The 23359-nt window shown below is 25.6% G+C and overlaps 1 protein-coding gene across 1 annotated transcript; it reads right to left on the bottom strand.

Moving 5' to 3' along the window:
• Window positions 1-2449: 2449 nt before the first annotated feature.
• Window positions 2450-4840, bottom strand: LOC114179174. The gene is made up of 2 exons (XM_028065415.1): window positions 2817-4840; window positions 2450-2661 (listed from the first exon to the last, which is right to left on the bottom strand). The coding sequence occupies exons 1-2, from the start codon at window positions 4603-4605 to the stop codon at window positions 2549-2551; spliced, it is 1902 nt and encodes a 633-aa protein (XP_027921216.1). The 5' UTR covers window positions 4606-4840; the 3' UTR covers window positions 2450-2548.
• Window positions 4841-23359: the final 18519 nt, after the last annotated feature.

Below are 23359 nucleotides of genomic sequence, written 5' to 3'. Positions count from 1 at the left end.
TTCTTAATACTTAATTTAATTTTAACAATAATTACTTTATCTATAACAGCTGTTTCTAATTTTTATTTAATTATTTTTTAGGATAAAGTAAACAAAGGAAATATTTATGAAAAACTGCTCAAACTTTACTTTCATAGAATTATATTTTTATTATTTATGAAAAACTGCTCAAACTTTACTTTCATAGAATTATATTTTTATTTAAATTTATAGAAATAAAGTTATTTTTAAAAAAAAGAATTATTTAAACTTATATTTATAGTTGTACCTTTTTAAATTTATTGTTTGGAAACATTACTTTTATTTGTATTAACATTTTATGAGAAAATAAACTTATATTTTATTTAATAAGGTAAATCTTTTATTTAATTTTATAATCGCTGTTATAAAAATACCTAGTGATAACAAAACGTTAGGTACAATTTTTCTTAAAACAAGACCTCAATTGCAATCCTTGTTTCAGAGAATATTAACCCCAATTTTGCATGATTATTCATTGACAAGTACGAAACATTCTGGAATTAAATGTGGAAAAGATAATCGTATTTTATAAAAAAATTTACTTAATACAATAAAACATTATACAAAAAAAAAAAAAGAGATGTAAATATAAAAATGAGATTATTAATACGAATGAATTGAATGTGCAGCGATTATAAATAATATAGTTAATGAGTAAAAAAATTGTAAAAGTGTTAAAAAAGAAAAACTAATTTATGTACAATAATTATAATAAATTATGCTAAACTTCACAAAGAAAAATGTTTCTTTCACAGCATAATTTTACAACTCAGTTTTAAAAGTATTTTAATCATTAAAAAAAAGTAACTTTTATATTTGTAAAAAAATAAAGTAATTGAAGGATAAAATAATAAATATAAAATGTGCGTAAAAATTTATTGGGGTCAAAATACCTTTTGCCATCACTTGTATTTTTCCTTCTCCATAATCTGATTTAGTAAACACTCTTATTACGACGGTCAAAATAGGTCGGAACCTATCTGTCAATCTGGTTCATCATAAATTTAGATCGGGTTGAATTGAAATTTTTTTACAAATTTTAATACGAGTTGATTTTTGACATGGCTCACCCGAAGTAAACCTGTGATAAGCCAGATTGGCTCACCAATCCGCAAATAAAGGGTTGCATAAGTATTTTTTGTTGAGTTGAGCTTTGCATTTGGGTCATGTTAGGTTTTTTTGTAGCCAACACATAGATAATTTGTTGTAAGCATAAACACAGAATATGATCCTAATATTGATTCTAATAATCAATCATAAATTCATAAACACTATCTCATACCCATACTGATAATCATATTGTAAATAGTAAAAGGAAGCGTACCTGAATTGGCCATAACGATAATATTAGAGCACTCCTATATGCATAGTGATCTTCCTCCTGTAGAGCACCTTGATTTCCCTTTGGTTTGATCTTCCTCCTCCTGTAGAGTACCTTTATTTCCCTTTGGTTTGATCTTCCTCCTGTAGAGCACCTTTATTTCTCTTTGGTTTTCTCTCTTGATGGGGATAGGGAGAAAGGGACAGGAAGAGTACGTTATGACTCTGTGTGTACTCTTAGAAGGGGACCACGACCATTTATAAACTGAATTACTTAAGTTTTAGTATTTCTAATTTGACCCCTCATCAAATTAGAAATTACTATCTGATCTCTACACAATATTTATTTTCATGACATATGCCTTTAGCCAAATCTTTAATTTAGTCAGATCACTTTATTATTTGGCTTTATAAATAATGACCCTAACACATTTAATTATGTATCATATATATGCATGACCCAAAATTACTAACATTTGTATTTTTGTGATTTTGGTTTGTATTTTGATTGTATTAAAGTTTATTTAGATTTTAATTAGAATTAGAATTTAGTTTTGTATGAAAAATAAATAAAAATTATATATTTTTGTAATTAAGTGAGCCAATGAACAACCCGTTTAATCTACCAACTCGCCGTGGGTCGGGGCAGATTCAAATACTTCTGACTCGCTAATAAATGAGTCGGATTTGATTAACTCACTAAATAATCAACTTGTGATGGGTCGAGTCGGGTTGGATCAGACTACCGTTTTGAAAACTCTAAATCTTATGTCTCAAAAGACTTAGAGAAAAAATTACTAACATAATATAATAATTGTCAAGGTGTTATAATATGAGTAAATGATTCTCTATCTGTATAATTTAAGTTCAAATTCAAGATTATACTTATTAAGCTGATATTAGTTATTTAAGCACTTGTTTAGTTTCTTTTTGGCTTCTTTTATGCGTATTAATTTAAAGTCCGATTTCTTTATTGAGTTTAAAATTTTAAAATTAATGACCATAAGTTTAATTTAATTTGGAGGCACGACAGAGAATGAAAAGAGAAAAAACAGGAGAGAATTAAAATTCAATGATTTATGGTCGAAAGCAATTAAAGGAGGTGTACTGGTAGAAGAATATTTTTCCCTTTTTCTTGTGAATGAAGGCAAAAGTACAGGGCATGCCAATGTAAAAGAGACATCAAGTATGCTCCATCTCCTCCAACCTAATGCTTCTTAACATTTGCAGTCACTAATTTTCTACCCTCACTCACCCTTCTACATTTGCACTCTCTTCTTTTACTCAAACCTTCCTCTACATCAATATACCAACTCATACCTACAATGCAAACACCAAAACACTTTATTAAGCCCTTCCATTCACCACTTCAATCACTGTTTCTGTCTCTAATAACTCATCTAATATGATAACCATTATAAATTACTCACACAAAAAAAGAGAGAAAAACAAGATAAATTTTAATCAGTACTCACCTTTCACTTTTCTCCTCGATTTCTGACCCAAATTCGCAACGAGTTCTTTCATTTCTGGGTGTTTGTTATACCACTTTGACTGAGCTGAAGCAAAGAGCCAAGTGGAATTCATTTGCCTGTTGAAAAATCGTGCTGCATAGTATGGCATCTGGAACCCCTTTGAGTTCATGAACGTTAAACAATCCATCAAGCTCTCCCTAGCAAGCCCTTTCATGTCATAAGCCTGTGATCTTCTCCACAAACTCTTACTGTGAGGACGCGCAACACCTGATAGGCACAGTGCTCTGGTGGCATCACTGATCGCACCTTCTGCATCTTTAAGAAGCAAATAACACTGAGCTCTATTGCCATGAAGCACCATTCTCTCTTTCCTTAGTTTCAATGGGCACAAATCTAAAGCCTCTGAGTATTTCACCACAGCCTCTTCAATCTCCCCACCAAAAAATCTCTCACTTCCTTCTTCTTTCAGAACACGTGACAAAGCTTTTTTTTCTCTCATTTCCTGCACGCTCGTCACTTTCTCTCTCTTCACTCTCTCCACCTTCATTTCCCATACTTCTTCCAACCTTCTCCTCGTTCTTTCACTACTCAAACTCAACTCGCGAACCTTGATCTTGTGGAAATCGTGCAAGAGAACCTGCATGATTTTCTTACCAACTTTGTATTTCCCTTTCACATCTCTTAATTCAACCAAATCAGCAAGCGCTGGAGCTGCTGTGTCTATCACTTTATACCTCGTAACTGGGTCTGTGAGAAGTTGAACAAGACTTTCAATAGCCATGTGTTGCCTTTTATCTGAGGATCTTGACACGTGACACAAACTCTCTACAACTTCTTGCAAACTCGCTATGCTTTCTCTTCCCATTTGTGTGTGACACAGGGTTTTCAGAAGTCCTATTCCAGAAGGTGAAGAGGGGTTTGATAGTCCCCCCCACATACCACACAACTTCTTCAAGAATTTCTTTTTACATATCAGCCTCAGAGATCTTTCTCTGCATGCAAAGCAGTGTAGGAGAAAGAGAGACCAACATTGAAGCTGGCTGGCCCATTCTTCTGCCTTTCTGTTTTCCAATTCAAACCCTCCAAACCCTCTTGTCAAAAGGTTCCTATGGTACTTCAACCTCTCTGTTTTTTTCAACCCAACAAAATCATCGTATACCTTGTTCAGGCACGTGGAAGCTATGTTCGTGGCTGCTTCTATGATTTCTACTTCGTATGCTTTAAGGGCTTCAAAAGTTGCTTTATGTCTGGCTAGATGACCCATTGCTCTGAGTGCAACCCTTTGTTCAACCCAACTTATCTTACCCCGAAGAAGCTCAAGCAAAGGCTGAATCACTGAGGACTTAACAGCTTTTTTGGCAAACTTGGGTTTCGTCATGGTATAGGAACCAATGATATGTGCCGCGTAGTAGGGTATGTAAATGTTCTGGTGCCTAAGAAGCCAACTTCTATGAGTGACTCCTTTACTAATGAGTTTGGCCATGCATGTGAAGATGCCAAGGGAAGGAAATTCAGGGTCGTTTGGTTTAGTCATGGCGATTTTCCAAATCCCACTTAGGACCAGCACATGTTCTTGGTTGTTTCTGAGAGACATTTGTTTGAAGTATTTAGCTATTCTGGTTCTTCTCACGGAAGGCACCGTTTCAGACAAGATGCAGAAGAAACAGGAACAGTTCAAATTGTGAGCAGTGTTGTTGGTTGAAGTTTCTGGGATTCGGAATTCCATGGTTTGTGGAATTGAGATATTGAAATCTTGGATGGTATTTGCCCCGTAGGGAAGGATGAGCATACATTCAAAAAATATTTTAGGCTTTCTTGTAAAAAGGGTCACTTTGACCAAAAATTTGTAAAGAAGGGTCGTTTGAATTTTTTGTTCAAAATAGGATCAAGTCGTCGTGGTGGAAGACGACATTAAAGGTGAAGTCGTCATCCACCATGCCGGTTTCTTTTTTTTTTTTTCAAAAAGCGAAACCGTGCTCTCGGAAGCCGGTTTCTGTATATTTTAAAAGTAAAGTCGTCCTTGGGCCTGACGACTTCACTTTTTTTTTTTTTTTTACACATTCAGTTTTATATATATATATATATATATATATATATATATATATATATATATTTAATTATATATTATTTAGTTTTTTTAAAATATTTGTTTGAGTAAAAATATGAAAAATAGTTTTAAAAAAATTCTAAAATACTTAATCGTTAAACCTTAATACAAAATTAAGAAGATAAAATGATACAAATTAAAAAAATATTAAAAAATCTTTCGATAATTATATTTGAATATTTAATTTGTTAATGTTTATTTTATTTGTGGTTTAGTTAGTCTACTAATTATCAAGTATCATTTAATAAAATACTAAATTTGTAAAATCAAACGAAGAAGTAGAAAATGTTTTGACCAAATCAGAAGAAACTGACGAAAAAATCACCATTGAGGATGTCACTTTATTTCTCTACTGTAAACAAATATTTAAAAAAAACTAAATAATATATAATTAAAATATATATATATATATATATATATATATACAAAGCTGAATGTGTAAAAAAAAAAGAAAAAAACCAAAAAGTGAAGTCGTCAGGCCCAAGGACGACTTCACTTTCAAAATATATAGAAACCGGTTTCTCAAAGCACGGTTTCGCTTTTTGGAAAAAAAAAAAGAAACCGGCACAGTGGAGGACGACTTCACCTTTAATGTCGTCCTCCACCATGACGACTTGATCCTATTTTGCAAAAAAAAATTCAACGAACCCATTTTTACAAATTTTAGGTCATAGTGACCCTTTTTAAAAAAAAAAAGCCAATATTTTATATAGCAGAAACTTTTTGAATTTAGATTTATCGACTAATTGGAAATCATTAGGTTGGGAAAGTACACATCTCTGCGCAAGAAAAACGTTATACTATCGCATTAAACTTACCGATTAAATTTGATCAAAATTCTATTCAATGAAACTGTGTTCTTTTTGTTACTCGATAATAAGAAAGGAGAAAAAAAAATTAAGAAACAATTTGCGTTATTTAATTTGTATTTTTTTCGTTAAATTTGATTTTAGTTTTTATAGTTTCAAATTAATTAGTTCTTAAACCTGTATGTAAATTTAGTCCTCTCCTCAATTTTATAATATTGAAAAGTGTCACCGAATATTAAGTGTGAATTTAGGAAGTAAAACTAAAATCATATAACTAAAAATACTAAATATATTTTAACTCTTGAAAAATAAATATTTTTCTTCCGTAAGCTTAAAATATTACGTTTTGTTTAAATTTGGATTTTGTTTCCTAAATTGAAATTGACGTTTTTAATTTTAAAAAAGACTTGTTTTTATGTTTTTTTCTAAATATTATTCGTTAGAAATTTCCCTAGCAAAGTGAAGATTTTCAACATCCATTTTCAATTAATGTAAAAAGTTGATCTTCTCATCAACCCGTACAGTGTGTCATTTAAAATAAATAAAAAATTGAGAGATTTCTATGGTACTTTCTAAATTAATCGTATATACAGCTATTTAGAATATATATATATATATATATATATATATATATATATATATTAAATCTTAAAATATTTTACAGAAAGTTAAAATATATTACAGAAGTCTGGATGTTAAAATATATTATAGAAATCGATTTACGAAAATCAAAATATATAATCCAATCGATAATGTTATTTTTTAGAATGTAATGGTCAAAGTTAAAAAGATATTTTAGGTAATTTTGTAAAATTTGGAGTATAAAAAAATTGTTGGGAGTGCAGGGAGAAACAGCCCTAAATATGCACAAAAGGTAAACACTTTGCTACAGTATTTGGATGTACTTCTTCAAAATGATGTGTTCTCTAAAAGAAAAAATGGATTATGAATACATTTAGGCTTTCACATAAAAAAATATAAAACTAATTTCTTCATAATATAAAATTAACTTATATATAAATCAAAGATAAACGTGTAGATAAAAAACAAAAAAACCTGTAGATGTTCTTGTAGAATCTAACTTTAGTTTAATCTGATTTTGTTTTGTTTTGTTGTATATAATTGAATGTGTATCTATTTTCCACTTGGCCAGAGTGGTAGCTCTGTAACAAGTTGAGTAGCACATGTTACACAGTTCAAAAAGTTTCAAAACCAGCTGTTTAATCCGTGGGAGCCAAGTTGCTTCTTCAAACAACAGATCCAAGGTTCAACAAAATTCAACACTAATGCTCCATGCAGGTTTTCTCAACTTGATCACCATGGAACAATTTATTTAAAATTGGAAAATAATGATACCATACACTCTTATCATAACCTTATTTAAGATGATATAGTAATTAAAAATAATAAACTTTTACAATGATAGAAAAAATGAAAAAGGACAAAATAGTGTTAAGATATATCAACCTATATCTAATCAAATTAAGTTTAGAAAACACGCTCAATTAAAATATTTAATCAATTGATGTTATTTTTATTATAGTCCACTTTATATATATATATATATATATATATATATATATATATATATATATATATATATATATATATATATATATATATATATATTTCAGGGACAAAATTTTTTTAAAAAATTTTATATATTAAATTTTTTGTTCAATTTAGTATTCCTATTTTTTAAAACGATCCAATTTTTTCATTTTCAATTTAAGATCAAATTAGTAAATAAGGTTAATTATAACTTATATATACATTTATATATACATGTTACAATAAGTTTTTTTATATATATACGTCAAATAACTTTGTCTAAATATTCAAATTATTTTATTTTTAACATTTTTACCTTTGTAATTTTTTACATTTGTAAAAAATAAAATAATATGAATATTTAGGTGTAGTGATTTGATGTATAAATTAAAAACAATTATTTTAACATGTATATATAAGTTATAATTAAACTCATTTACTAATATGGTTTCAAATTGGAAAGGACAAAATTGAATTGTTCTAAAAAATTGGGATCTAAATTGAATAAAAAATGTAAATAAATGACTATATTGAACACAACTATTACCACTACCACGTGTTATGACGGTAAACTAAACCAAAAAATGTAAATTAAACCAATCAATAATAAAGGAACCAAATTGAACTAAATCAAAAAATTAAGAGACCAAATCAATAATTATATCTTTTTATATCACCTGAGAAATTCTTGTTTTATTTTGGAACTTGCGCATTATCCTAAATAAATTCTTATAACAGTTATCATTTATATATCAAGAAATTGATCTTATTCTTATTTTCAATTAGTCTTTATGTCAAAAATAGTGTTATTTTAAGTTATAAAAAAAATAAGAATGGACAATAATGTTTATCTTATAATATAGACATGATTTTCATGCTACTCCAAAAGAATTAAATAAGAAAACCAAAAGCATTTATTTGAGAAAAAAAAGGGGAAAGGATGAGAAAGTTCAAAGACATATATATATATATATATATATATATATATATATATATATATATATATATATATATATAATCTTTTTGTGTGTGTGTGAATAAAGACATACAAGCCTCTTACAAATGGCAAGCATACAAGATATTAGCCCTTCATCAGCATCTCTTTGGAAGTTGGAATTATTAAAAGTCACCTACTTATTTTATGATGGAATTATATATCTACTTTCCAATTCAAAAGAGTAATAATCCCATATGAAAATATCGTATAGATGTCAAGTATCAGTTAGTAATTTCACTAAATGGGTTATTTTAACTAATTGAGAAATAATATTTTAACTCTCTTTTTTTTACTTATTTTAAATTCAGTATTTTAATAATTATTAAATCATTTATTTTAATTATTTTAATTTCTTACTGATGTAATGTGATAATTTAATAATAATTGAAATATAAATTAAAAATAGATTAAAATATCATTCTTCTATCTTATTAGCACTCATTAATTGAGCACGTACGGTTAGTTGACATCGGTAGATAAACTCTTGCGTCATATGAATGCATTGAATAATTTTTACGTTTCTCCTTCATTAATTTCATAAATGGCCCTGACAATAAGACACTGGTCCTATTAAATAAAGAAGAAGGTAAATGCAACAGAGTATATCTATCTATTGGATATCAACAGTAATGCCTATAGCGTTCAGAATTCACTACCACGAAAGACAATCCAGTTCACTTAGTCATACTTACAAAATGTGAGTTTTTTTAGCGGTGGTTATGTAAGCAAATTTTAGAAAAATTTAGAATTTAAAAGGAAACAATAGTTACCTGTACGTAGTTTTTTCTTTATATTTGAATATGTTACATTGTGCATACTTAAATTATGAAAAAATAAAATAGTAGTTTGACATTCTTCAAAGCAAAAAATATATATTTACTTAACAATTCATTTGACATAGCAAGAAAACTCTTAAAAATAATGATTAATTTTAATGACTAAAAATATGTTTAGAGATCAATTTTTTAATTAGAGATCAATTCATTTAGTAATTAATATTAATGACCAATGTAAAAATTAATTCATAATAGAAACTATTTTAGTTATTAAGGTCAGAGAACAATTATAAATTTTTAAAACTATTTTAGTCATTAATAGTTTTTAGTTTATAAATTGGTATCTACACTATAGTACTATAGTGACTAATTATTTTTTGTCACTAAAATTGTTTATTATTCAAAAAAATTCTTATAATGTGAATAATACAATAATATGTGATAATACTTTAAGTTAACAAATAAAATGAAAAATATGATTAAAATATAAATAAAATCATATAATTATATATATATATATATAGTAAAAAAGAATGCCAGCTTATTTTTATAAAATTTAAGATATTATTGCATAATAGTTCAATAATTCATATTTGTAGTTCATATATGAAAAAAGAACAACCTGCCGAATCAATCAAGATTTCACCATAAAGAACTATTCAAATTATAAAATCATGATGGTTTCATATGGATTCCTTGTAAAAAATATTTAATTGGAAGACAATCAGATAATAGTAATTAATAAATTGTCAATCAGAGATGATAAGGTATATGTTAGTTTTTAAAATGTTATGTTTTGAGACAATAATTATGCGTGAGGATGCTTGTATATATTGTTGATGTCGTCTTGAACAGTTTTTGAAGGTGTCCCTATAAAGGAAACACTCTAACAATCAAGTTAATAATGATATTTCTGGAGTTTCAATATGAATAAGGAATATCCATTTGTTATTTCCAGGCATTTGATTAGAGTCATTGTTATGGCCTGTAATCATGCCTTAGTGCTTCCGTAATAACGACATTATGGTTGAGACAATGTTCGTAGAATGATTATGAAGTTAGGTTCTTGTTCTTTTTATGGATGTTGTATTTTTTAATCAATACGAGGGCCTGGTTTAAGTTGATAGGATTCCTAATGATATGGATTAAATTTTCTTTCTAATGAAGATTTCAGAAAAAGTCTTTGGTTGGGTAACCATTGGATATCTTAATGTACTTTTTTTAAAGTAAGCCTTTTTAATACTTCTCTGTTCAAAATGTCTTGTTATTTGTGCTAACTATCTTTAAACTGCGAAGCAAACTTTTATTATTCTCTATTTGAAAATGATTTCTACACTTCTGAAAATTTACTTCAGACAAGTTCTTTCAGAACATAACACATCCTTCTTATGTTTTCTTGTCCCTTTCTGTATGAATCCAGCCTCTAAAATTAATTAAGTGTTTCGTATATGATGAAAACATCCTACTAAGGCCTTCTTTAACATATCAAGGATAGTTTTTTAGATATATTTTAAGATAATTGTGTAAATGAAAAATTTCTACTTATAAAACGCATTTTTTATATATAAAAAAGTTTTTTGAAATGCAAATTTTTTAATTGCGACCTAAGAAGCTATGATTGAATGTTCTGTCATAATTAATATTCTATATTTTTATGTTTTCAAATATCGGAAGAACATAGTTAAATAATTTTGTTTGTTGAGTAACTATTGTAATCTCGAGGTACGTTATAAGAATAATGATACTTTAATCCACTTTCTTTTTACTCATTTTTAATCCATCATTTCAATCATCATTAGGAATCAAAATAAATTATCTAATAGTGATTGAAGTAGTAAGTTAAAAATAGATAAAAAAAAATGAGTTAAAATACATTTTCGATGTTATAATTGTGTTATAATTAAAGGTTTGAAGAAAGAAATATCAATTGTCTTTGAAACTAAAAGTACAAAGTGTCGTCAAGTCTTGGCCTAGCTTTCAATGAAACTTCTAGTTGTTTTCTATCTCGTGTTCTTCAACAATAATTTTTAAAATTTTATTTAAAAAATAATAATTCACAACTTTATTTATTGTGAATTGGGATATGAATTCAAAAAAATTAATTAAAAAACTAAAATAAAGATGATAGTTCAAAATACGTTTTTTAATATTATATAGTTGGATTTTATTATAGGTTTATTAAAAAAACATGTGAGTCTATGTCATATCCTACATATAAATAAATAAATAAAAAGTAGGCAACATTTATGAAAGAAGACTTGTAAATTCATCTTAGAGTTTTAAATTATATGTAGTGTTAATATTTTATGTGGATCAAACTTAAATCTCATTATTGTTGAATTTTTTCAATAAATTTTCTTGAAAAGATCCATAAATGGTATATATCTTTTGAGTTAGAAAATAACAATCAAACATATAAGTTATAAGTACCTATATATAAGTTACATAATACTAATATTTCAAGTATTAATCAATATTTAAAAATGTTATATAATATAGAACCTTTAATATATATATATATATATATATATATATATATATATATAAACTCAACAAACTTTGTTAAATAAATAAGTTTAAATTTAATTCATTTTAAAATAAATTGTAAATAAGGATGATTTTTTCAACCGAAAAAGTCACTCGATCTAAATAAAAACCTTCCCAAGTCTATAAAGCATGTAAATGCGCATAAAAAATATCTTGTATGAAAAGAATGGAATGCGAGCTTGAGATGGTACAATGAATAAAAGATAATGATTATCTTAGAGTTAAAGAAAGTTGTGTACGTGTATATCGCTCACTCGCTCTTGCATAATTTTCTGTGCATGGTTTGCCTTAATAGCCAAGAAATGAAAAGTAGGAAAGTGAAGTACAATAATCAAAATAAAACAGTGATTAAAGGTTTCAGCATTTGTAAAGTAGTATGTATCATGGCATGCCATTGCCTCTCTCTCCCTTTTCTTAATTATTACTCTTACCATCTCCCTTTGCTTTTCATTTCCCCACTTTGATTGCAAGGACACGTTTTACCTTTAAGAATGAGAGTTAAACTACATTCAATTCAGAAGGAAAATATATAATGATGTTCGATATTAATGCTTATAATGTTAAAGTAAATAGAAAAAAAGTTTCCCTGAAATATTTTCAAACTTTACCAGATCAAATCATTCACAATTCCATTTGTTTCACCGCCTTATGTAACATAGTCAAGACTCACTATTGACAAAATAAAAACGTCAATAGCATATTTAAAATATTGCTGATGGTAATGTTGTGTTTATTTATAGGAGTTTATTATTTAAGAGATTAATAAAACATGTTTGTTTTTAGATATTAAAGGTAATTTGTGCAGATGAATTTTAAAAAAAATAAAATATTCTCATCTTTGTATGAATAAAGAGATGAGAAGAGAAAGACATTTTGGCACATAGGTATTTATCTTATTATCCATTAATTTTTCTTTTTATTTTAACTTAACACGTATGTTTTTTCTTAAATTCCATAACTATTTTTTTCTTAAATTTCAATTTAACCTCTTATGCTTTTTAACTATGAATGCAGAAATGTATGTATCTATATTCGTTAACTAAAGAGATTTCACATGTCCCTTGAATTAAATATATATATATATATATATATATATATATATATATATATATATATATATATATATATATATATATATATATATATATATGAATGATGTTATGGACCTATGCAAAAATTTCTTTAGTTATAAAATTGTTGTTACTTAAATATGACATGTACAATATAATTATTTATTTACTTTTTAAAGATTAACAGATATTTTGTCTATTTTCCATAAAATTATTTTAACATTTACTTTTTTTATTCATTAAGAATTATTTTCTTTGTTTATTTTACTTTGTTTTTAATAAATATAAATTTATTTTGTATATTAATATAATATTATTATAATATTATCACATACTAATATAATATCATATATATTTAAAAAATGCGTACATACAAATGCGGTAGTACCTATGTTTACACTAGTCTATACCTATACATAAAAAAAAAATTCTCTTTTGCGTACACATTTCATGATTTCAATTTTATCCTTTATAATATTGTTAACTAACTTTTTAATAATAAATGTTAGATTATTTTAAAAAAATTGTCATGAGTTTCATTTTATTTTCTTCATTTTTTTTTGTTTATCATCATATTTGTAAATTTTGTAAATTTTATGTTAATATTCAGATATTTCTTACTATTATTTTGAATCTTTACTTTTTCTTAAAACTTAAAAAATATAGACATATAACACACTTGTATTTTTACTAGTATTAATAATATTAATACTAAAACTAACAACAATAATTATATTTTATTTTATATTAATTTTAACAATAGTCATAAAATTGTAATCTAATAAACTTTTATATATATATATATATATATATATATATATATATATATATATATATATAACATTATTTTATATTTATCATATCCATCAAATCATTCATAAATTCTCACAAATTTTACCTTCAAATTTCTTCATTTTCACCTTTCCTCCCCTTAAAACAAACAACTTCACTTTAACTTCTACATTTTCTCAAATTCATCAATTCACTCTTTCTCAAATCCATAATTGAAAGTAAACACATCCCAAGAATATTTAAGTGCTTAAAGTTGTTATAATAAAAAATAATACTTTTTAAACTTATAGAAATACGAAAAGTTATTTTGTAGCCTCCATTTTCTTATTAGTTAATTTTAATTAATTCAAAATTTAAAAACATTTCAAATAATATAAAAAAATAATTAAACTTATAAATATATTTTTCCTGACTTTCATTTTAAAAAAAAGCATAATTATCTTAAGTACATAATAAATTTGAGAACTTTCAATTATGTATCAACCTATTAAATTTTTATGGTCTATTGATTTTTCAAGTTTTCAAAAAATTTTAATTGAATCTCAACACTCCGATGTTTCTATTAATCATTAGTTATGTGTCTTGACAATTATTTTCCATTATCACCCTACTTAAATGTTGCCACAAAATATTTTGAGAATATTTTGTTACAAGAGATCATGATGATAAAATTCTCCCTCAAAGTTTTACGTACTTAACGAAAATTGTTTTTAAATTTTATAATTTTTTTAAAGTACAATAAATCCTTGAGGGCAGTCTCGTTATAAAAAAAATATTATGTGGTAATATTTATGTGTGTTTGTTTATAGACATTTACTATTTAGGAGGATGGATGAAATCGGTTTACTTTGAGTGATTAAAGGTGATTTGTCTAGATGGATTTGAGGGAGAATAAAATATTTTTATTCTTGCATAAATGAAGAGATGAGGAGGGAAAAACAATTCAACACATACACATTTACTTAAATATCTATCAGTTTTGTTTTTTTCCAACTTAACAGGTATTATTTTACTTAAATGTCATATTTTTTTTTTTAATTTCAACTTACTCTAATGTGCTCTTTAATTGTGAATGCAGTAATGCATGTATCTACATTGGTCAACTAGAGACATATTTATGTGTCTTTGCTTATAGGCATTTACTATTTAGGAGGATGGATGAAATCCGTTTACTTTGAGGGATTAAAGGTGATTTGTCTAGATGGATTTGAGGGAGAATAAAATATTTTTATTCTTGCATAAATGAAGAGATGAGGAGGGAAAAACAACTCAACACATACAGATTTACTTAAATATCTATCAGTTTTATTTTTTTAATTCCAACTTAACATGTATTATTTTACTTAAATGCCATCATTTTTTATTTATTTCAACTTACCCTAATATGCTCTTTAATTGTGAATGCAGTAATGCATGTATCTACATTGATGAACTAGAGACATATTTATCTGTGTTTGCTTATAGGCATTTACTATTTAGGAGGATGGATGAAATTCGTTTATTTTGCGGGATTAAAGGTGATTTGTCTAGATGGATTTGAGGGAAAATAAAATATTTTTATTCTTGCATAAATGAAAAGATGACGAGGGAAAAACAACTCAACACATACACATTTACTTAAATATCTATCAGTTTGGTTTTTTTAATTCCAACTTAACATGTATTATTTTACTTAAATGCCATCATTTTTTTTTTAATTTCAACTTACCTTAATGTACTCTTTAATTGTGAATGCAGTAATGCATGTATCTACATTAGTCGACCAGAGATATTTCTTTCATTCTTTTAATTGGTTTTTTTATATCATGTTCTATACCTGTACAAAAATTTCTTTAGTTATAAAAATGTTGTTTAAAATCTGTTTTGTTATACAAATTAACAATTAAAATGGTTTTAAAAAATTAATAATGATAACAAAAATTATTATTAAACCTTGTGGATAATTACTAATAAGAATAATAGTAATATTAATTATATTAATAATAATAATAACATTAATAATATAATAATATTATTAAAACTAATAATATTAACAATAATACTACTAAGATTAATAATAATAATAATAATAAAACTAATAATAATACTAAAAATAATAATAATTATTATATTTTATTTTATAGTAATTTTAATCATATGGGTGAAATTGTAATATAACAATTGTACATATCAAAAACATTATTTTATATCTATCACTTTCTTTCATTTACAAGCTTCCATACACTTTATCTTCAAAACTCTTCACTTGCACCTCTTCATCCCCTAAACAAACAATCTCACTTTCACTCGTTCTTCTTCAAATCTATTATTGGAAACAAACACACTATAAGAATATGTAACTACTTAAAGTTGTTATATTTTTTCACTTGATGACAAGACATTTTCACTTGTTATGTTTTTATACTAGTGTCTGTATTAAAAAATAATACCTTTTAAAGTTATAGAAATACTAAAAAATATTTTGTAGCCTCCATTTTCTTATTAATTAATTTTAATTAATTAAAAATGTAAAAAATATTTCAAATAATATAAAAAAGATAATTAAACTTACAAATAAATTTTCTCAAATTTTGTTTCCAAACTAATTATGACTTGAGTCCCTTGTACATATGAGAACTTCCAATTGTGTTCTATCCTATTAAATTTTTGTGGTCTATTGAGAAAGATTATAACACTTTTTAATTGACTTCCAACAGTTAGATACTTCTGATAACCATGTGACTTGACAGTTTATTCTCTCACTCTGTTTAAATGTTGCCACATAATATTTTGTTACGAGAGACTATGATGACGAGATCTCCTTCGAATATTTACTGTACTTAACAAAAATTGTTTTTAAATTTTATATTTTTTGTTCTATACAATAAATCCATGAGGAAAGTCTCGTTATAATGGTCTCTTATAACAAAATATTATGTGATAACATTTATGTTGTGTTTGCTTCTATGAATTTACTATAGAAGGATTGATTAAATTTATTTACTCTTGGAGATGATTTTTACAAATGGATTTGTGGGAGAATAGAATATTCCCATCTTTGCATATGAAGAAATGAGGGAGGAAAAGATAATTCAACACATATGTATTTACTTAAATACCCATAAATTTTTTTTTTTCTAAGTTTAAATTTTATCTTACTCTCGTATATTTTTGAAATGTGAATGCAGATGCAATAATGCATGTATTTACGTTTGTCAACTAGAAAGATTCCATGTATCCCTTTAAATATATATATATATATATATATATATATATATATATATATATATATATATATATATATATATATATATATATATATATATATATATATATATATATATATATATATATTTTCGACACCATATTTTGTACTTAAGCAAAAATTTCTTTAGTTATAACAATGTTGTTATTTAAATATGTCATGTATACATTAATAATTATAATTATTTAAAAAATAATAATTATGATTATTAAATCTTATGGATAATTAATAATAAGAATAATAGTAATATTAATTAAATTAATTATATTAATAACGATAATAATAACATTAGTAATATAATAATATATTAAAACTAAAATTTTTAATAATAATAATAAAACTAGTAATAATCATAATACCAAAACTGATAATAACTATTTTATTTTATTTTACACTAATTTTAACTATAAAAATAAAATTGTAATCTAAATATTTTACATACTCAAAATATTATTTTATATCTATCATATCCATTAAATTATTTATAAACTTCGCTTTCACTTTTTCGTACTTCAAACAACCTCATTTTTTCATGTACATCTCTCAAATCCTTTCATTCGATCTCCCACAAATATTCATTCATTGACTCTCCCTTATATATATATATATCATTGGAAACAAACATACCCTTAGAAATGTACCTTTCCTTGTTATATTTTTTTCACTTGATAAGAAGACATTTTCCCATGTTATTTTTTTATACGATATCTATATTAAAAAATAATATTTTTTGAAGTTATAGTAATACGAAAAGTTATTCTGTAAATTCTATTTTCTTATTAATTAATTTTAGTTAATTGAAAATGTCAAATACATTTCAAATAATATAAAAAAATAATTAAACACAGAAATAACTTTTCTAAATTACGTTTTCAAAATAGTTTAATTATGTCTTGAGTCACTGATAAATTTGAGAACTTTCAAATATTTACTGCACTCAACGAATTTTTTTTCTTAATTTTTATTTAGTTATAGTAAATTCTTGAGGTAAGTCTCATTATCATGGTCTCCTATAATAAAATATTATGTGACGACATCTAAGTTGTATTTGTTTCTAAAAATTTACTATTTAAGTATGATAGATGAAACATGTTTGCTTCCAAGAATTATAGGTGATTTGTGTAGATAGATCTAAAGAAGAATAGAATATTCTCATCCTTGTATGAATGAAGAGATGAGAAGTGAAAGACACTTCAATATATAAGCATTTATCTAAATTCCTATTATTTTTTTTTAATTTCAATTTAACAATAATGCTTTTACTTAAATGCCATCACTTTTTGTTTAAATTTCAACTTACCCTCCTATGCATTTAACTGTGAATGCAGTGATGCACATATCTATGTTTGCCAATCAAAGAGATTCCCTACATCCCTTTAATCTTTCTTTTTTTTCCGATATCATGTCATGTAATTATGCAAAAATTTCTTTAGTTATATTTTTTTTATTTTAATATAATATGTACAAATTAATAATTAAAATTATTTTAAAAAAATAATAGTAACATTAATAATTATTATAAACCTTGTAGATAATTAATATTATTATTAATTATATTAATATTAATGATATCATTAATAATATAATAATTTTAAAACTAATAATATTAATAATACTAAAACTAATAATAATAACAATAATATTAAAACTAATGATAATAATTATATTTTATTTTATACTAACTTCAATCATAAAGGTAAAATTGTAATATAATAATTATATTTATTAAAAATATTATTTTATATCTATAATAACATTCATCAAATCATTTACAAACATTCATAACCAATACATTTAAATCTCTTTGCTTTCACCTCTTCATTTCTTAAAATAAATAATGTCTTATTTTCTTTCATATTTCCTCAAATTCATTTGGTCATTCTTCTCAAATAAATTCTTAGAAACAAATACACTTTTAAATATAATGACAATGCAAAATAATTATCAATTCACATTCACATGTAACTATAAAGACTCGATTAAAAAATTTTAAAATTTTGAAAAGTCGTATCTCACTAAAATTGAATAGAACTCGATTACACACTTCCAAATTAAGCTGATAGTAATTAAAAAGTTTCAATTGAAAAGACAGTGATGAAATAAATGCCTTAAAAGGGAAATTAAACAATTATAGACCGTCTGTTCATTTTCATATTATTTTTATATTTGCTTTTAATGTCAAGTTATTTTCTTAAATATTTTATAATATGTTTTATAGTTCTTTTTACAAAACATAAATTGGTCATCTAATATGCATTTGATCATTTATAAAACATAGTTTGATATTAGAAAATAATTATATATGTATATATACAGGAGTAGTTATACTACCAAGTATTTTACCAGAAAAAGCTATATTTTTAAGTAGTTCCACTCTTATTTTCTCAACTAAAATGTACATAAATAGACACAATTCTGAAGTGGAAAATCTGAACATGGTACGATGGTGCCATAACACGAACCCTGCCTGTGACCGTGTCCTACATTGCCACCATGTGTTGCAACATCCTCACATTTGCAAGCTTCTATGTGGTAACATAATTCAACCCTTTCTCGTGTTTCTGCTGTGATATCGTTTCGATATTAGCGCCTCAAAATCATGCCCTTTTATCACCGTTTCTTCTGTTGCAAGTCAAGTGCTCCTTTACATTAAAAACAAAAGTCAAGTGCTCCAACTTACCAATCTCCATTTCTGCTACTTCCTTTCTTCTGGTTGACTTTACTGTATATTCTTTAAATTTTCGCCACAAATAAATAAAATGTTTTTCTCATACTAATATTTAATTCATAATAATCTAGAAACCGTCATTAATTAAAGATTTTTTAAAACAATATTTTAATTCATCGCCCATTGTCACTCAACTCATATTTAAGTGGTCATTGTATTTGTAGGATTGTTTCTAAGTGTTATTAAAAAATATATTTAATGTGACAAACGTATCGTCACCAATGAAAATATTGTCTTCATTATTTAATAAATTTTTTGTATTAATGAAATAATAATTGTTAACTTGTTCATATCAATCCATTGCCTAAGGTAAATATTGCCTCAAGTTTCTCCATTTTGATATGTAGAAGTCTAACAAAATTGGTTGTGATGAATTTGCTTAGGAATAAAAATCATTCCCGTATATATGTCCTTTAGTAATGAGTAAAACAAAAGTTGTGAAAATATATTAATTTTGGATGAAAATTTTGATTCAAATTATGAAATAAAATATAAATTAAAATCTATACTATTATTTCATATCATTGAAGATGATAAAGTAAAATTGAATGATTGTGATAACTTTTGAATTTAATTTATTTGTTGAAATGTGTACAATATTTTTACTATGACACTGCTTTAATTATTTTGTGCTTTAAATGAACAGTGTTTACAGACACACAAAAGACGGTTTGGAATTTCACTTATATATTAATTTATATTTTTGTGACGGATTAATGAAACATAAATGATTCAAATGTCCAGTACAAAAAATTGTAGAAAGTAAGTGATATTATTTTGAAAATTTTAATGATATGATAAAATCATTTTTTCAGTATTATAATATTTAATGACTGTGTTACAAATAATAGAAAATAAACGACTAGTGTTTGTCACTTACATGTCTCCTGATAGAAAAAAAAATAGCAGTTATGACAAAATATTGAATAAAGTTCTTAAGAAATATTTATCTAAAATAGAAATGGATTTAAAAATAAAATAAATATTTTTTATATAAGTTACATCTGTGTTATGCGTTTAGTTCATTTTAAAAGTTTCTTCACGTAAATTTAAGAGTTTGGTATTGTTGCTCCAGGAAGTTTGAATTAACCTGAGTTTTACTTAAAACATCATAAGTTAGAAGTTACTGTAAATTACTTTAGTAATGATAATTATGCGCGCTGAAAGTAATATTTCACATTGATATTTTTATATTACTGATAAATTTTTAATATATATATATATATATATATATATATATATATATATATATATATATATATATATATATATATATATACACGTTTATAATTTGGTCGCTGTTGCAAATTTATATTAATGTCAATATGGTCCCTCTTTACTTGACTAAAATTTCAAATATTTGTTGCTGAATTTTGGTCGATAAAAGCAATGTTTCACATTACTTAATTTTCAAGGTTTTATAGTGTCGAAAAATATATTTTATTTTCACTTTGAAAAGATGATTTGTTTAACCTTTTTATTTGTTCAAACATTTAAAACAGACAAAAAAAATTATGAAGTGGTATTTTTATAAAAAATAAAAATAAGAATTAAAATGTTTTTTCAAAAAAACTTATAATTTGACTTGTTAATTTGGGTTTTAGAGTAAGTAGAAATAATAATAAAAAAGTTAATAGAAATACATAAATATTAGCTAGATTTAGATAATTATTTGTCGGGTATTTTTAAAGAAAAAATACTTTATTTATAAATTAAAAACCAAAAATGACATGAAAAATATCTATTAAGAATAAACTCGTTTAAAAATGGCTTCATATAAATTTAATTAATTTTAACGGTTGAATTTATAACAGCACCCTGCATTTCTTTCGAAACTTTAGCTTCTGACAAAGGTTTTGTGATGTTTTCTGATTATTGATTTAACGAATCATTTAATGCAACAATGAAAAGGTTGGATCCGACATAGTTAATTGAACCAACCACTTTAATTTGGTTTGAATTTGGTAAAAGAAGTGAAAACAAACCAAACTAGATCTTGCCGAGTAATTTTGATCAGCTTTCATTTTCTTTAATTTTTTATTTTCTCATTAAAATATATACCAACTAGACCGTTCTGCTACACTCCAGATTTGTGATTAAAAAGAAACAATATTCTATATTTTGTCTACTTAAAGAAATAACAATCTTATATTAAAGGTATGGTTGCTAAGGCATTTTCACGCGGGACCCACAACTTGGCGGTGCTGCTAGTTGTGTTCCGTTGTGTTCCTAAAATTTGCAGCTTGCAATTCTTTAATTATATTTGATTCCAAAAAACAAATACAATGATTAAGAGACAATGCAAAAAATTCAAATGGTAAAATTTATAAAAAATAATAATAATTATTAATTAATAAAAGGTGTAATTGGAAAAATAAAATAGCAAGAAACATATTGATGGAGAGTTAAAATTTGAATTTGGTGTGAATAATTTGGTAAGTAAGATGAAAGAAGAGGTGTATTTGGAATGATTAGTTGATAGAAATGGAGTGGGCCCACAGGAGAAAAGCCCAGCTGTATGAGTATGACGATGGTCCCGCAAAGCACCAAATTGAAACAGCAAAGAAAGAATTGAGAGAAGATTGTGGTAATTGCAAAAGAAGTAAAAAATAAAAAAAAGCCACATTAGCTGAAGGGTCACACACACACCGGTTATGTCCCTATGTCTGTCACATGCGCCTAATCTCCACGTGGGGCCCTTCCAGACTGGATCATGCGTTATGCCATTTTGCTTTCAATCAAAACAGTGTTTCAACAAAACACAATCCGCTGTAACTAAACTCTCCTATCTTCTTTTATTAAATACTTATTAAACTCAAAATAATGATATTTAATATTTTTATCAAACCATTCAATTACTTTTAATATCTTAAAATGGATTTCCTTCTCAGAGGATTCAACATTGCCAGATAACATCTACTTCTAATTATTAATTACACTTCATAATCGATATCGTAATTAACTTTACATTTTATTACATACGCGCTTGATGTCACAATTCTCAATTGTGATTCTCTGATTAACAGTGGTAAATGTACACAATTCTCAATTCCTATAAAAGTAATTTGCTCTTATGATTATAGCCTTTTTCTAGTTAGTGAAATTAGTTAATTCGTAAGTTTATATGTGACAGGTCCTTAGCATGTAAATATATGATTCAATAATAAACCCGTGAGTCCTAAGCTTATTGATCTATATTGCAAGACAGCTTAGTCAGCCTATTTAAAGTTTTATTATGAGATGGATCTTCAAATTAAGCATTAATAAAAAAAATCAAATTATACTAATAATAGGTTGACAAGTGAATTAGAACATTTTAAGGAAGCCGTAGCTTGATTTATTCTCACCCATTAATATATTTTTTCGAAAACTTTAAAATTAATTCTTTTATCACATTAATTAAGATAATGATATTTTTTCGAAAACTTTAAAATTAATTCTTTTATCACATTAATTAAGATAATGATATTTTGTCAGCCGAAAACTTCTTTACTTTCATTTAATGTTATTTTTTATTATGTTTTTTTTAAAATACAATTTTTTTTTCTTATAAATGGTAACGTGAAATTACTTTTTCCTTTGAATAATTAATGGGAAAGTCGATAGTTTTCCTTAACAGCCACACGTCTTTCTTTGGTTAAAAAAAAATATTTTCTTAATAGACCGTTTTAGGCTGGCAGTGTTATTGTATTGAAAAAAAAAAATTAAAAGAAGAAATTTGAAACGCGGTGTAGAGTGGTACGTCAGACACGTTGATCCAACGGCTAATGGTGGTCCAAGACACGAAAACCATCGGTTCTGATGAATAGGCACGTATCCGTTCTGTTCCAACAAAGCCATCGTCATCATCATCAACGTCAAAAAAACACCAACCTCATCGATTACGAAAACTAGGTAGGGCCTATATAAACCTTTCGCCACA

The sequence above is a fragment of the Vigna unguiculata genome, chromosome 3, assembly GCF_004118075.2.
Source record: "Vigna unguiculata cultivar IT97K-499-35 chromosome 3, ASM411807v1, whole genome shotgun sequence".
Classification (NCBI taxonomy): Eukaryota; Viridiplantae; Streptophyta; class Magnoliopsida; order Fabales; family Fabaceae; genus Vigna; species Vigna unguiculata.
This window is presented reverse-complemented; position numbering and strand designations above follow the sequence as displayed.